The sequence below is a fragment of the Haliotis rufescens genome, unplaced genomic scaffold (genome assembly GCF_023055435.1).
Source record: "Haliotis rufescens isolate VD_foot unplaced genomic scaffold, xgHalRufe1.0.p SCAF_16, whole genome shotgun sequence".
NCBI classification, from domain to species: domain Eukaryota; kingdom Metazoa; phylum Mollusca; class Gastropoda; order Lepetellida; family Haliotidae; genus Haliotis; species Haliotis rufescens.
This window is the reverse complement of record NW_025963846.1, coordinates 18,603,978-18,622,045: the sequence shown is the minus strand read 5'-3', so window position 1 is coordinate 18,622,045 and position 18,068 is coordinate 18,603,978. Positions and strand designations below refer to the sequence as shown.

Below are 18,068 nucleotides of genomic sequence, written 5' to 3'. Positions count from 1 at the left end.
TCCCCTCACAATAGTAATGTGTGTACAAAAGACTACAGCGTACGTGTCATTTATACTGATTTAAGGGTATTCCCCACCTCATATCATCACTTTATAGTCGGAATCGTACAATAGATTCGCTTTTAGTAGAGATTTCTTATGATTATGGAAATGGTTTGTATAATCATATCATAACTTGACGTATATGTGTGTATACATGCCACGTCGGGACAAATAGACCATGGATATACTTGTTTGATGGGTTGCTTCTGTTGAGTCACTTAAGAACATATGACGGGAGGTAATATACTTGCTCGTAACTCTAAGAATGGGACGGTTCATCCATTCCTCGAAGCAATCTTTGTTTAGTGACATTATCTGCATGAACATACAACTGTCATGGCTCCGAAGTTGGCTTGCAGAAAGACATTTTCCTCGGAATTAGAGATGCTTTTAAATGTTTTAAAGGTTGGAAATAGTTTTCAAAAGGTTGCTTTATATTATTTCTAACTGAGGCTAGTAGAAAATGCGTGGAATTCCGGTGTACGTGGCTATGATATTGCTATAATATCATTACGAGATGCATAGAATCCTGCTGTCTGTGACTATGTTCAAATTGTTTTATTCATTGCAAACTGAAACGCCCATAAGGCCCATAGTTCAACGTATTTACAAGGTATGGGTGTTTCTTCTAACTAACAATGCATGATGTATGTACAATGCAATATTTTGTAATAAAGTAATAATTGAAGTTGACATGAGTATGCAAAACAAATTAATATTTGGGTAAGTTATAAACTTCTTTGGAATATACTTGTTTCTTAATTGACGATAGAGTTTACACACAAGCATAAAATGATACTCATTTTCTACAACAGTAAGGTTACAAGATGTACAGATATTGTTAGACTTTTTAAATAGACCTTTATAGATCTTTAAATCATAATATCCTGCTCTGAACTGCGCTAGAGATACTCGAATTGTTTTTATTGTAACAGATATTAGATATTCTTCGAGTATAAATTGTTGTTTGAAGAGAGAATAGGTATATGTACATTTGTTATTTCTCAGTTTATTCTATCCACATTTGATGAAAAAAATCTTTAGCTCTTTGGAATAATAATGACATAAACATCTTGACATTTCTAACACCCTGATCCACCTGTGACTATGATATAGCTATAATATTGTTGCGAGATGCATAGAATCCTGCTGTCTGTGACTATGATATAGCTATTATATTGCTATAGGTTGCGTGGAATCCTAGTGTCTGTGACTATTCTTGTCTGAACACAACAACGACTTGACTATTTGTCCGAATTAGTTGCAAAACATATTTTGAAACGTTTGTACTGAACCAATAATTGCTTGTTTAAAATTTAATATTAAGTACTCGTGCGGTCGTTCCTTTTCTGTTTTGTTTCATGACTTGCTCTAAACGACATGGAAGTTTCAGCAGTCCTGCTACCAAAATACGTAATCATTTGAAAATTCTTTGATCTTTTCAAATTTCTTCAAGCTACTATTGAAATCATGAAGAAAACGTCTAATCTGTCGCATTGTATGGCTAGAGAACCCATATCCATGGAACCCTGATCTGATTGTAATGATATAGCTACTCACCAGGAATATAACGATGGCAATTCTGCGGGAAGAACACGCGTCTTAACAATCACTTGAGGCAATCCCTAATGCTATAGCCAAGCGCCTCAACTGTCAAGAAGTGGAAATGACACATTTTTTGAAATGCTCACAAACATGCCTGACAGCGAAGTTTAGAACAAATAACATCTATTTTCTTGGACGTGGTGTTAACACCAGGCCTGCCTCTGAAATGAGTTTGATATTTTCTCAAATACAACCGTCTTTGAGTGAGTGAGTTGGCTTTAACGCCGCCTTTAACAGTATTACAGTTATATCAAGGCGTGTCAGCTTAGTGTGGCAGGAAAGCCCGAAGTGATGCAGGTCTCAGACTTTTACCACTTCGGTGGGCACGGGTATGGTGCACGGGTATGGTGCGAGCACAGGTATGGTGCTGACAAACCTAGAAACATTATCGGGGCGAACCGGGATTAGAACCCACAATCATAGGTTTCTCCGTGCCCAAGGAACGCAACTCTGCACAGCGAATTGCGGCGCCTTAGACGACCCCCCCCCCCCCCCCCCCCCAAATCGTCTTTGAATACGATGTGATTCCATATAATAACAGTAAAACATGTGAAGATAAAAGTTCTGTTAGCTCGAAGGAGAAGGTTTAATTGAAAGTTTCGAGTTATCCGTAGTTCGAGTAGAGCAGTGCAAACATAAGATCACCGTACAGATAAGCATTGGTCAGGAGTCTAACGTAGAAACCCCTTCAGTCGAGATATTGGATGTCGCTTGTTTCGACGGATAATCGAGACAGGATTTCTCTGGCCTTGAAATTTTATGATGTAATTGTTTGTTGTTCAACATCGGTCTCAGCAATATTCAAGCTATACGCAAATAATCTGCACCAGACAGTCTACTGACTGACACCATGGGCTTTGGTCTACGAAATTGTGATACGATAACATCAATCAAGTCAGAGAACCTGACCACCCGATCCCGTTAGTCGCCCCTTACGACAAACATGGGTTGCTGAAGACCAATTGTGACCCGTGTTATTTTACTTAGAGTGAAGAAGTAATTTATTTCAGATACGAGGAAAGCCATACTTTCTGCATTTGTAACACAGATATGTTCTCTGTATATATGCATGAACATTTTCAAACTTTTTATTTGTTGCACTTCCCGTTAAATTGCCGTTGAAGGGCATTCACGTCAGAATTGATCGACGACAACTATGTTGCCTGTGTAAACGGTCGAAGGTGGTTGTGTTGGACGTGAAAGACACTTTACAGATATTTCAATTAAGTGATGTCTGTATCACATTATCCGAAATGGTTTAGGCAATAGAAATTCCAAACGCAATTCTAAACGTACACCATTACACTTTACATGCTCTGAAGATCAATCATAACTGTCATATTACAATACTTAACGGATCTTAACTGTGTCAGAAGTGTTTTATAGTTGCAAAATAATCTTGTTTCTATTCAGTGCACTTTTGATTATTTATATTTTAGGTTGTTATTAAATGTGGCGTTGGAATGTGACGAAATTGGATTGCACGGGCAAGATGTACGTCATGTTAAAATAAAACCGAGGCTTTTGCCTAAAGCTATCGGTGTGTAATAGAATCATGATTGTATTTCAGGCAAATAGACTCTTATCCTTACGAACAATTCATTGGTTCACGTTTTGAAGACAAGGATCAATAGTCGATTTCTATATCGGGATCTGTCTTCAGAAATTAGAATTGATGGAAACGATGCCGACGTTATAACGAGAAGATTTTTAATCTATGCATTGCCTTCCGGTCTAGCCGCGCTGGTACCTTGGCTTTGAATGAAGTGTAAGATGGTGGTCAATACTCGCTCTACAACACTATCAGCACACGGCCGTTAACATACCCTACCATATCAAGAGAACATGGACTTTCATATCCTTTTAGATATTAAGAATGCGTACACAAGCGTCTGTCCGATGACACCATATTAGCGGAAAAAGTATATTTATGAATAACAGAGATAGTTCCATATCAATGTACTCATAATTATATGCCCAACCTTTAGAAAATGATAATAAACAATAGAGTTTAGTAATGCAGAAAATAGATGTACTAATAACGATAATGGTACCAGTTTCTTGTCAGTCACGCCGAATCATGTGAGCAGGTCTACCGGTGTTATAATGGGATAGCGTGTATTGACTGACAGAACAGACAGTGCACTGACATAGAATTGCGATTTGTTAGTTTAGCTAGTCAATGTACTTGATAGAGATAGCGCTATAAAACAGATGGAATGAAAACATGTAATCGAAGGCATGCATTTGCAGATTTGCAGCATGTAACTGAGTAAATAATGCTATCGGCAATGTTTTTGCTGTTCAAATGTTTAAGGATACGTTTTTTACATTTGCCCTTAAAGTGAGTAGTGAGTGAGTGAGTATGGTTTTACGCCGCTTTTAGCAATATTCCAGCAATATCACGGCGGGGGACACCAGAAATGGGCTTCACACATTGTACCCATGTCGGGAATCGAACCCGGGTCTTCGGCGTGACGATCGAACGCTTTAACCACTAGGCTACCCGACCGCCCGCCCTTAAAGTAAACGTAGCTACAACTAATTGAGTGCAACATGTCTGCTGAAGACATGAACCGTTCTTGCCCTGAAGTATCACTGACACATCGTCGCACATAATACAGAAGTCCAAAAACGTTACACGTCTACTTGCTACACGTCTACTTGCCCGTCAAACGTCTAACGGAGACACAGATTTAACATTTTATGTGAACTGTCATGTGATAACACGATTACAGTAACTTACTAGAACATTAGGTTGTGAGGTGAAGTGAATTGGGTTTAACGTCGCGTTCAAGATTATCACAGTCATTGTGTTGTGCCATTAATGCCAAGAGCCAGGCAGGGTAACAACAAGTGCCATCTTTTAACGTCTTTTGCCATGACGCAAACGGGGATAAAATCATCAATATGATGACGTTAATGGGAGGCGGCCTAGAACATTAGGATAACAAAGGCATTATAAAGGTTATTGGAACCTATTCTTCTGTTGTCTGAATGTGGTCATTTTAGAGGACAAATGTTCGCCAGATGTCCCAAATAAGCTCTAATGATACTTTTATCAATACTCTCATGGGAGCCTTGCTCTAGTAACGGGCTGACTTAAGGAACCCTGGAGAAATGAACGCTCCAATTCCAGGAGCTTAGCCTTGTAGGTGTACTGTGAATTAGTGCACGCGAAAGGTCTTAACTTACAAATGGTAGTACACGACATATACAGTTCATTGCAGTACATTGCATTGACTCACACAGCCACCGTACGGGCTATCAACTATTGAGGATACGAGGGTTGATTGATAAGTTCCAAGCCTCACATAGAAATATTGACCTGAAGACATTAAATTGATTTACTTCCAACATAATCCCCTTCCACGTTGATGTTGGGGGGATGTTATCACAGTTTAGCAGATGTTCTTCTCTTGGCTGCCCAAAATGTCATCCACAGCTGTCATGACGTCATCGTTCGAGTCGAAGTGGGATCCGGCTAAAGCTTTTATCACGAGAACAGATCGAAGTCTGACGGAGCCACATCAGGAAAATAAAGTGGGTACTGAAGGAGTTCAAAGCCACACTCGTCTAAAGTGGTCATGGCAATGACTGATTTGTGCACTGGCGCATTGTTCTGATGGAAGGATACCCATCTCAGTCTTAACTTCATCCCGTAATTGCCTCAAAAGTGCAGAATAATATACCCAGTTTCTTGTACAGTAATCTACGGTTATAACGAACACGCTTATAACGAACTGGCCGATATAACGAACTTATTTTTAGTCCCGGCCATTTCTTGTATATATGCTGTATATCTGCTTATAACGATCTACGGTTATACCGAACAAACATTAGTGGTCCCTTTGAGTTCGTTATAACCGTAGTATACTGTGTGTCCTTTTGGAAGATAGTCCACCTTGATGACGCCCTCATTATCCCAGAAACGAAGGCCATAACGTTTCCAGTCGTTGGTTTCTTTGGTTACTTGGCTAACCCGGTTTTCACCAAGAGTCAAAAATCGTTGCAAGAACCTATGTGGATGAGCTTAAAATAGAGCTAGATTAACAAGAGGCATGTTGTGCCTGGCCCGTTTTTGATCAGACGTCAGAAGCTTTGGAACCAAACGTTTCTTCATTGCCAGAGTTTCTGCGACAATGAAATGTACTGCCCCAGCGAAATGTCTACGGAAGTAGCAATGTAAGGGTCAGTTATTCATCTGTCGATCATCACGACATCGTCGATTCTCGGGATAATTCCTGGTGTGGTTGACGATTGAAGCTTTCCAGAACAGGGGTTGCCTTCAAGGCTTTCCCTGCGATGCTTACACTCTGCTGCCGATCGTTTTACGGTAGAATCGGAAGTGGCATCCTTCCCTAGCGTATCTTCATGGTGTTAAGTCCTTTTTCTTCAAGTACTTGATCAATGCACATTCCTCAAGTTCGTCCATTTACAAAGGTCACAGTCCCCTTCTTATTTTACTAACAATTTGCTAAATTGACTGAGTTTGTGTGTGGAAATACTTCTATGACATCAAGAAAATTTCACAAATTATTTGTGTTCAACTCTAGCGCAATTCCTTCTATGTGATGACCAATCAACCCTCGTGCGGGCCCAAATGGGGATATTACATGGGTAACGAAAATGTTGAAAAGGTGTGTCCATATTACAAACCTTTGTTCAAGGTCATGACATGATGGAAAGGTTAAAAATATTCTGGGCTTGATAGATCTTGAACATGTATTATGTGCAAATATTTACTCAAGTGCCATGTTTAACCAAAGTAAATTTCATTCGAATCTTTCCAATACGTATTCTTTTTGGTATTACCTGTTGTCATTATACGCACTTAAAATGTCTCTGACATTTAACACGTCTTTCCACCCACTTTCTATCAGCAACCTCCACCGGTGTTCATCTGTGAAAGTAACCTGAAGACTCGCCACACTTTCAAAATGTCCTTATACTCAAATTTCTGGGATTTTTTTGGAGACAGAATATATACTCTCTCAAAAGAGAAACGCATATAAGAATTTTAACTACAGATTTCTTTTTATTTTGATACATTGTGGACAAGTTAATAGCAAATGGAATTCGAAGAAATTTTACACAGGAAATATCACTGTTATCACTGTTTAATAAGACATCGGAATTTTTTTTATGAATCACACATCGACGTTTGATGGCGCTGAAGTCAGTACCTCGTATGACCACCATTGGCGTTCAGAACTGCGCGACATCGTCTCGACATAGAACGAATTAGTCTCTGAATCTGATGTTGCTGCAATGTAGCCCACTCTGCCTGTAGTGCATGTGCTAGTTGCTGGAGTGTCTGGGGCTGTGGGTTACGCTGTCGCACCCGTCTGTCCAGGGCATCCCAAAGATCCCCGACGGGTGGCCCTGTCGTCTAAGGCGCCGCGATTCGCTGTGCAGCGTTGCGTCCCCTGGACACGCAAGAAACCTATGATTGTGGGTTCGAATCCCGGTTCACCCCGATTATGATTCTAGGTTTGTCAGCACCATACCCGTGCTCGTGGGTTTCACCGAAGTGGTAAACGTCTGAGACCTGCATCACCTCGGGTTTTCCTCCCACATTAAGCTGACACGCCGCGATATAACTGGAATAATGTTAAAAGCGGCGTTAAACCCAACGCACTCACTCACTTAAAGCATCATAACTGACATGCGTCATTTGGTATCTTCATGTCATGCGTCATAATCGTGCCATGCTTCATAATCACGTCAGGCGTTATGCGATAAAGAGTCGTCATCGTGCCATGCGTCAGAAGCATGTCATGTGTTATAAACAATTAGCAGTTTATGTTATCCACCACAATCTCTATACGTCACATATCGATCTACACTGTTAAATTGTATACTTATGGTGCGTTGTGATGGAATCTGTTTGCCATCAGGCATCCAAACGCAGTAAACAAATGAACAAAGGCGAGTTAGAAATATTCTAACACTGCTGGCTATTAACATGCTGTTTGCATGTCTTTATTGTAAATGGACGATTCGGTGATGACAAAGATGTTGGTAAATTCGCATGCAAGGAGTCAAGCGTTGTTGACTATTGTATTGTATCACCTGAAACATTCTCCATAATGTCTGACTTCGAAGTATTAGATTTTGATGGTATTATGTCAGATATACATTGTGGAATTATGTCCTGTTATAATTGTAATAACGTTGTCACACCTAGTGACTCCACAAAACCTACTGAGACCACTAATCAAATAAAAGTAAAGAAATGGCTGGACGAAAAGAAACAAAACTTTATAGATAATATCGATATCAAAGGTATAGATAATCTACACCAAAGTTTGAACGTAAACTCTCAACACTATTCAGATAGCGACATAAACGATATTGTAGATAGTATTGCACAAAATCTTATAAAGGCAGCAGAAGTCACCTTTGGCACAACTCGTGTAAATCATAATGTTAACTTTAGAAATAAATCTTGGTTTAATAAAGACTGTAAAATGGACCGGAAAGAGTATCACAGAAGTAAACGTTTACACAGGAAGCAGAAAACTGCGGATAGTAAAAACAATCTTAGATGTGCAATAGATATAATAAAACCCTCAAATTGTCATATAAACGGTTCAAGGTTCAATGTAAAAACAAACTTCGTGAAACAAAAACTAGCGCAACAACTCCATTCAACTAGACTGTTTGTTCAAGCATTTTAAGACTCTAAATGAAAATCCACACAATGAATTTGAGCTCAATATTGATTCCAACTTTGTACACGAGCGACTAGATAACCCAATAACCGAAGCTGAAGTTACAAAGGCAATTAATAATTTAAGAAATAATAAATCGAGCGGAATTGATTGTATCTTCAATGAGTATATAAAGGCATCTGCGTGCAAAATGTTACAATTATACACCAAGCTGTTCAATGTAATTCTCGACACGGGTCTTGTACCAGAAAGCTGGCTTGTTGGTATTATAAAACCCCTGTTCAAAAACAAAGGCGACCCAAGCGAACCTTCAAACTATAGGGGCATTAGTCTTGTAAGCTGTCTTGGCAAGCTTTTCACCTCAATTATTTCGTGTCGCTTACAAACGTTCGCTGATTCAATGTTTGTGCTTAATGACAACCAGTCAGGCTTCAGAAACAATCATTCAACAATGGATAACATATTTATTTTAAAATCGCTAATAGACATATATTTAGCCGAAAACAAAAAACTGTTCTGTGCATTTGTAGACTTCGGTAAGGCATTTGATACTATAGACAGATGCAGCTCGTGGCTTAAAATGTTAAAATCTAATCTTGGAGGAAAATGTTTTCGTGTAATTCATAATATGTATAAAAGAATTAAGTCGTGTGTTTCTCTTAATGGAAAAAATTCATCGTTTTTCCCAAGCATGATAGGAGTCAGACAGGGTGAAAATTTATCTTCATTCTTATTCTCTATTTACCTAAATGACTTAGAAGCATTTCTAGCAGAAAATAAATTCCAAGGACTGCAGCTAGTAAGTGACGAGTTCAGCAATCAGTTAAATACTTACGTTAAACTACTAATCTTACTATATGCTGATGACACAGTATTATTAGCTGAATCACCAGATGTCTTACAAAAAGCTCTGAATATTTTTGAAAAATACTGCCATCAATGGAAATTGGAGGTTAACATCAGCAAAACTAAAATTCTCATATTTGAGAAACGCTCCCACTCTAAAAATCTAAACTTTATATTTCGTAACACACCCTTGGAAATTGTTAAAGAGTTTTCATATTTAGGAATCTTATTTACAAGCACTGGTCGTTTCCACAAAGCTATCAAAAAGTTAAGTGAGCAAGCATCAAAAGCAATGTACAGCATATTTAGAAGAATAAGAACACTAGACATTCCTTTAGATTGCCAACTTAAACTGTTCGACAATTTGGTTCAACCGATACTTCTTTATTCTTCAGAAGTATGGGGGTATGAAAATGTAAGGACAATTGAAAGAATTCACCTTAAGTTCTGTAAATCTATCCTCAGATTAAAACAGTCAACACCCGATTTTCTAGTATATGGTGAATTAGGTAGACATCCATTAACGATTCAGATAAAAATAAGAATGATGTCTTTTTGGAGCAAACTAATTGTATCGCCTAATAAACTATCTAGCCGCATCTATCTGCTAATTCATAAACTCACAATGACTAGCAATACTGCATTTCCATGGCTCACCTCAATTAAAAATATTTTATATGAAACTGGTTTGAATTTTGTCTTTGATACTAACTCTTTTCCAAATCTCTCTTGGCTTAAAACTAACGTTAAACAAACCTTAATAGACAACTTCTATCAAAGCTGGAATGTCAAGGCGTGTTCTTCATCTAAAGGCAAATATTATACAATGCTAAAAGACAAACCACAGTTAGATGAGTATCTATTATCTCTCCCATTGAAACAAGCAATCTGGATTCTTAAACTGAGAACATCAAATCATAGACTACCAATTGAGAAAGGCAGATGGTTTAACACACAGAGTACTGAGAGAACTTGCACTTTATGTAACGACCAAATAGGAGATGAATTTCACTTTCTATTAGTATGTCCAAGACTAAATGACCTTCGAAAACAATATCTTCCGGCCTACTATACTAAATATCCCTCCACTCTAAAATACAATCAATTAATGAAATGTTCATACAAACCCATTCTAGTAAAACTGGCTCAGTTCTGTAAAAAAGGTTTAACATTATTTACATAATTAAATATCATAGGATCGTCGATCTATGGCTGGAAAATTGCCCTCGCGACGTTAAAATTTGTGAATTTCACTCTACAATATAATATATGTGTATATTTTATGTGTTCACGTGTGTAGTTATGCAGATCATATATGTATTATAGAAATGCATTATTGGTGCATGTATGTATTCATGTATGTATATATTATTAGATATTATTGTTGGTGTGGTTGTGTATATTCAACCTCTTGTATGCTCTGTAATCACTCTGTGTGATTTTCTTACGAGCAATAAACTTCTGTTCTGTTCTGTTCTGTTCTGTTTGCATAATATTTGATTGTTAGGTAAACAGTTGTTATTCGTAAGAATTATCTGGTAGTTAACGAGTTGTCAAGACTTTCTTAACACTGACATCCAACGAGTAGGTGATAAGGAAACATACAACTTCATGGATAACACAACTTCTGGTTAAGGTCATTTAGCAACGTTTCGATGTAGATTCTTACACCATTACCAAGCTGTTGGTTGGTTGGATTGTTGTTAAACGCCACACCCAGCAATATTCCATCTATATGACGGCGGTCTGTAAATAATCGAGTCTGGACCAGACAATCCAGTGATTAATATCATGAGCATCAATCCATGCAATTGGGATTGATGACGTGCATCAACCAAGTCAGCGAGCCTGACCACCCGATCCCGTTAGTCGCCTCTTACGACAAGCATAGTCGCCTTTTACAGCAAGTATGGGTTGCTGAAGACCTATCCTACCCCGGGATCTAGCAAGCTGTAGTGACTACAACTAATATAGTCCAGGAGCCAGGGGTCATTTATCTGCATGAAATGAGAGAGTCTTTCATTGGTATTTCTGAAAGGGGTATCCCATGGGGTATCCAAAACAGAACTGCTTGAATGGCACAGCCGGGGCATTTAGCCAGAATTAACCCTTTTCTCTCATTTTGCCGGTATGGACTATCTGGCGAAAAAGTGGGGTTGGGCAACTTCAAAATTGAAATGAACTCTTATTAATGGACCTATAAAAGAGATCTAGGAGTCAAAATGAACATCGTGGTAAGCTCCTTTCGATCCAATCATGAAATATGCAAATTGACCTTTTTACAGATCAGTAGGGGGTCAAAGGTCACGTGACGACTCTTGAGTTAAAAATTCCGTCTTTTTTCTTATCCAAGCCCAGTTTAGTAGGAAAGACAACAAATACATTTATAAAGTGAAAATGTTTTATTAGATAAGATGCCAGGCAAGTTTTTAAAACCATTTGTGTAGCAATATCTAGCGGTTAGGCTAGCCCACATCACTGTAGATAATGTGCATTTTTAGCTCTCAGCCCATATATGTCTCAAAAGTTATGATTTTCACCACCAGATGGCACTTCCATATGAATCCACATATGCAGTGGAAATGTTGTAGCCAAGTTATTTTGAATACAGGATGATATTATGATAAACTGCGAAGTAGGCCTATGGTAATCTTTTCCTGGGTAACCAAGGGTTCAAGGGTCAAGGATCCAACAAGGGTGCAAAGGTCTGATATGCAAAAAAATTGCATCCACTTGTAATGAATTTATGCAAGCAATGAACAAATATGGCCTTCATAACCAGGGCAACTTGAAAGTCCATATATGGTCTTCTGCCCCAAATAAAGGATCAAGAACAACGATAGATCAGGTTAATCTTGGTACACCCAAATTACCCATTTGCCATCTCTAATGCCACCATATGAGGATCTGATATTCCGGTATTAAAACTTATTTACCAGACAATAAGTCATCACTATAAAACTGCAGTGACATGCAGTTATGATGTTGTTGACTTCAATGATACTATTCGTCATCAGACCTCTTCATCTGAAGAAAGGCTTGGGGTCAGCGAACCGTCATCTTCATCTTCATCATTCAAGTCCAAATCATCCACCGACAAGTTTCGAGGGCACCTGAGGGCACTCAAACCACACCATAGCCAACCTGTTATTGTCATCCACTTTCCAACCATGCCCGATGGGACCAAATCCTACTGGCTCTGCACTGCATGCATTCTTCCAGATAAATGTCACATGGTTGGTTCGCTTTAGTTTTTCTTCAAGAACTGCTCTGCATGGTGGTAGGCAGCATGGATCAGAGGACTTGATTTTCTCCAACGGGTCTGACTGCTTCTTGGGTGCATACATTTTTTTGGAAGAGTTGCAGTCTTGCATCGTTGGTCCTTTGAGCATTCTTCAACCTGTACATGCAGCAGACGTATTCCTCGAGTGTGGCCGCAACATCCACATCAATCGTATCCGACGTTCCTAGCATGGATAATGCCTTAACAAATCATTCATTCTTCACCATAATTGCATATGGTTTCGACTTCGCCTTCCTCCTGAATTCTGCAGCGAAGTCGCAGCCTGTGAGGGCATGGAAGCTGGGCAGTGCTTCACATACCACAGGAGTGAGGTTCTCAGCCAGGTCAAATATGTCAATGAGGCGCCGTGTATTCTTCGAATTCACTCCTGCATCCATCCACGACTTCGCATTGATATATTTCGCGTGGTATAGCAGGAGAATGAATACATCAGTATCGATGCTGCGGACCACCACTCCTGGCATCTCCTCAGAGGCAGCAACGAAGTTTGCGTGAAACACCAGCCTCATGTTGGCTTCCTCGTGGGTACACCGGAGGTCGTCAACTGTTATCCTCTCTACCTGTCTACCATTTGATGTGAAGAGGAAGCATTCCAGTCCAGTTGCATAATACAGCTTGTGGCCCTGCAGAATACTTGCATAACTTGAACTGAGCCAGTCATCTTTCAAAAAGGAAAGCAATCCCCGTTTGAAATCAGTAGATTTCAAGGCATTTTGGAAGTCAGCTGGTCTTTTCTGTAGAGGACCGGTGATCTTGTAAGAATGCATCAGCAAACAACCACGATTATCATGCTCCTGATCCTGATTGATGGTCCATCCGGATATGTATCACAGATGAGATGAACTGTTTTGGCATTAGTACAGACGCGCTGAAGGATTGACCTGGCAACACCGCCGAAGATGGCAAGGGAGGAAGAGTGCGTATGAAGAACATGGTATCAATCAGATAGGCATCGACTGAATCTGGCCCATCGTTAGCAGCTGTCCCCAGTGCCTCAAGCTTTTCCATGAACATACTCTTTGCAGTTTTATTCATATCCCCTGTGATGTGACAGAGAGAGAACGGAACTGGTGTAAGAGGGTGCGACAAAACAGCGCCAAAATCAATCTTCTGCATCACAGCGAGATACGGAAGTCTTCAGAACAAATCTCTAGTGCAGCTGACCCCCCTGATCTTTTGATCTTTGGCGGGGACTTTCATCTTTACTGCATCTTGAGCGAAGTTCTTCACCTTCTGGCGTTTGATTGGTTTCTCGAATCTGGCTGGGTCTTCCTTGCACTCATTGACAAATTTCTGATGCCATTCTGAACCTTTCACTTGCAATTGCAAAAGATCATTCTTGACAGTGTCAGAGGCAGCCTTTCCGGTCGCGAGACTATACAGTTTGTCATCACTGGGAATGAATGGGTTCTAGGTGCCTTCGATTTCTCTGATGAGGTCTTGGAGATGAGACTGGTCTTTCTCAATTCTGGCTGACGTCAAATCTCTGGACACTTCTTATGGGGCTTTTAAATCATGCCATTTCTAACAGGAAACTCACCACTGCCACTCGAAATGAACGTGTAACTGTCCAGCGCTTGCGTGCATTTACATGCAATACCCCCATGCCTTGAAGCAGCATCTTTATTGACGGTCTGCTCTAGGGTTAAATCGACCGCACTTCTAGCAAACGACTTACCGGTTCCACGGATGGATAGGGTACCAGCATCAAACACATCTCTAATACCAGGATGAGTATGCTCCATGTTTATGTGGTTGAGGTGATAGCGTGACATCCATCTTGCGTAATTGGGACGATGTGTTGCGAAGAACATGGGTATCATCTCACCCAGTGCAAAGGTGAACAGAGTTGTGTCATTAGTTTGACATGCCCGGTCGAGGAGGAGGTACAGGTGAACTAGATCAATATACAACATCCAATACTGTGCAGTAGGACCATGACGTCCGGCTCTCGTTTCGTCGCAGAATTGCGCATATCTCTCAAGCAAATTCACAATGGCAGAGGAATCAATGAGAGTAGACAACGATCCAGGGCTCGGTGCTTCAGAAAAGGCATTCATCAATGCCATGCATTCATCTGATATGTGTCCATGGGACTCAAGGAATTGCTTGAAGTGAATGATTTGCAACACTGTCGCAAACAGGGGATGCAGACACTTACACCTGTTGAAGTGTTTCCCGCAAATGAAGCCACGCATTGAACCAGAAGCTAGCACATCAGAACCACATAGCATTTCCGGTCGTCCAGATCATTCCGAGAAGTAGCCTAAGCAAGCAAAATGTGTCATGAAGATATGGAAAGCTCCAAAGCACACAAAGACATTATCAAAGAGGGGAGATTCCTGAGCCTGTATCTGCAGGGCTGGCTTTGCAATCGCTAAGTCGTACGTCACCACTGCATACTTATCACCGCATTCTGATGCAACCTTCTGTGATCTTGCCATCGTTTCCCTTACAACATCCAAATTTGTCGGGGGCGGATCTATGTTCTCCATGCAGCCTATGACCTGTCTTGGCAGTGGATCATGACACACCAACGAATTCCAGCCATGCCACATCGGTGTCTTCGTATGGATACAACAACAAATCATCCAAATCATGGTGAGGATAGGCCTACACGTTTTCACTAGACTCAGTGCTTGTCAATTTCTTAACTCTCGTTTTAGGGCAACACATCATAGTGTAGGGACTTACCAGAACTGATGACTACATCTCCACTATTTGAAATGATGCTGTAAAAACAGGAATCTATATTATTTGTTTCAAGAACATTATACTTGTTACATTGTTATGCAAAACAATCCTTCTTCATAAGACAGAAGATCAGTAATTTGTGAGAAGTGTCATCTGGTGGTGAAAATAATAACTTTTGAGACATATCTGGGCTGAGAGCTAAAAATGCACATTATCTACAGTGTTGTGGGCTAGCCTAACCGCTAGATATTGCTACACAAATGGTTTTAAAAACTTGCCTGGCATTTTATCTAATAAAACATTTTCACTTTATAAAAGTATTTGTTGTCTTTCCTACTAAACTGGGCTTGGATAAGAAAAAAGACGGAATTTTTAACTCAAGAGTCGTCACGTGACCTTTGACCCCCTTCTGATCTGTAAAAAGGTCAATTTGCATATTTCATGATTGGATCCAAAGGAGCTTACCACGATGTTCATTTTGACACCTAGATCTCTTTTATAGGTCCATTAATAAGAGTGCATTTCAATTTTGAAGTTGCCCAACCCCACTTTTTCGCCAGATAGTCCATACCGGCAAAATGAGAGAAAGGGGTTAATTCTGGCTAAATGCCCCGGCTGTGCCATTCAAGCAGTTCTGTTTTGGATACCCCATGGGATACCCCTTTCAGAAATACCAATGAAAGACTCTCTCATTTCATGCAGATAAATGACCCCTGGCTCCTGGACTATAAGTAATGAGCCCTACATAAACATGCCATGTTGTGATAAGCAGAAGATAAACATCAACAACAACAGGTAATGGCTGGTTGGTTTGTTGTTTTACGCCGCACTCAGCGATATTCCGGCTATATAACGGCGAGTCGAGTCGAGTCTAGACCAGACAATCATGTGATTGATATCATGAGCATCGATCCACGCAATTTGGATCGATGACCTGCATCAACCAAGTCAGCGAGCCTGACCACCCGATCCCGTTTGTCTCCTCTTACGACAAGCATAGTCGCCTTTTGCGGCAAGCATGGGTTGCTGAAGACCTATTCTACCCTTCACGGGTCGACTATAACCAAGTAATGAGCCCTACAAAAACATACCATGTTGTGATAAGCAGATTAACATGAACAACAGCAGGTAATGGATAACAAATAGCACACACAATTAGATGAAGCCAGATTACACTGAGCCAGATGTAAAGTACGGCAATGAATGTTTTACAGGTCGATTAGATACTAATAAAAAAGAACCTATTGCTTGATTAGATCTTCATAGGCAGACCGGATATAATACACTTGATCTCTGTTGATGAAAGGTTTCTCGAATGCCAATGGAACAATGAGTAGGCGAATGCCTTGAAGATACACTGAAGAATGCTTAAAGATAGTAAGTATACATCACTTATGTCGTTATGTCCACTTTTGATTTAAATTCCCTGCAATGACAAACCGGTAGTTTTTTATCACAAAGCTGTAGATCTCTCCGACAGACAATTTATTTATTTATCCTTTGTAAATATTCTGTCCATTCAGTCATATGTTCACATAAAGTGACACGTAATATTATACTTATTAAGTGTAGGTTACATACCTATACATCAGACAGCGAATTTAAGTTGGCTAGCCAGGTCACAGGTGTACAACAATGCTAACAAGTGGTGAGACTAGCAGGCTACATTTGCCATGCTTATTTCGGTCGTCATTAACTAAGTGTGGAGCTAAATTCCGACAGACAAGTTGGCAGGAGGGGTGCATATGCTGTTGCTGCGGCAGTAATGTAATGATGGTTAATAGTTTATGACAGTAGAATATCATCAGTTCAGAGCCACAAACGTCTTCCATACGGGAACCATTAGCAATTTTTATGATTTTATTTGTTGTTTAACGCGACACAGGAATTTTCCAGCTCTATAGGCATGTGTGGGTCAGACAATTCCGTGATTGATATAATGAGCAACGATCCAAGCCGTTGGGGTATGTGGAGGGCACGTTAACGAAGTCATCGTGCTTGCTACTCGATTCATTAAGTCGTCTCTTATGACCATCAAAAGTTACCGGGGATCTATTCGAACCCGGACCCCCCTCTCTCTCCCCCCCCCCCCCCCCCTCCACACACACACACACCTCCCACGTGGAACAAATTCCATGAATGTTGACATAAAACCAGCCATGTTGTACAAAATGAGTTCCGATGATTATGAAATGATAAATTATACATAACTCCTTATATTCATTACGGCGTTATCAGATGAATCTTTCGGATGTTCAACTTTTTTGTTCACAAAACAACCAAACACGGATTTAGTTGGAATTTCATCAATGGCCTGGGTACCTGCTTGTTGATATCCGACTGCAATATTTCGGACGAGTAATATGTATATTTCTGTCTGAATGTTTTCCATCATAAACGTTTTTTCGCCGTCTTATTATACTGATACGTTATTATTTCTACTTACAGTGTTCTCAGTGCAGGAGACGTTAATTGTTGGTGCTCCGGAAACCCGTCGATGTCCATGTTGTAGATGTACCTGAAAAAAAAGATTATATGCCTTATTATGTATTAGGTGGTGAAGTTCTGTATGTCTCTGGAAATGTCAAATCGATATCCCTTGATACTGGAGCGCTGGAACACTTAATGCTGGAACCGTGTTCACTCTGCCCCAGAGACAAATTGGTCTATGGATAATGATAGTGAAGGTCAGTCAGAAAATACATTGACATGTCGTGACATGACAGTTTACATTTATACTCGTTGCTGCGCTACTCTTGAAAAAATGAACTTTGTGATGTCACTTCGTGAGATAAACATGATGTCATTTGACAAGAAAATACAAATAACCTCGTCCTACGGTTTACGTCGATGGTCATACTTATTATTTGTAGACAATAAGTAAGTCAAATTATCAGCTA

At 39.9% G+C, this 18,068-nt stretch overlaps 1 protein-coding gene across 1 annotated transcript in view; it reads right to left on the bottom strand.

Moving 5' to 3' along the window:
* Positions 1 to 18,068, bottom strand: part of LOC124121513 (epidermal growth factor receptor-like) — a 135,734-nt gene that overhangs the window by 98,539 nt on the left and 19,127 nt on the right. Inside the window, exon 2 of the mRNA XM_046484535.2 lies at positions 17,615 to 17,686. Within this exon, the coding sequence (XP_046340491.1) occupies positions 17,615 to 17,686 (72 nt within the window). The remainder of the gene's footprint in view (positions 1 to 17,614; positions 17,687 to 18,068) is intronic.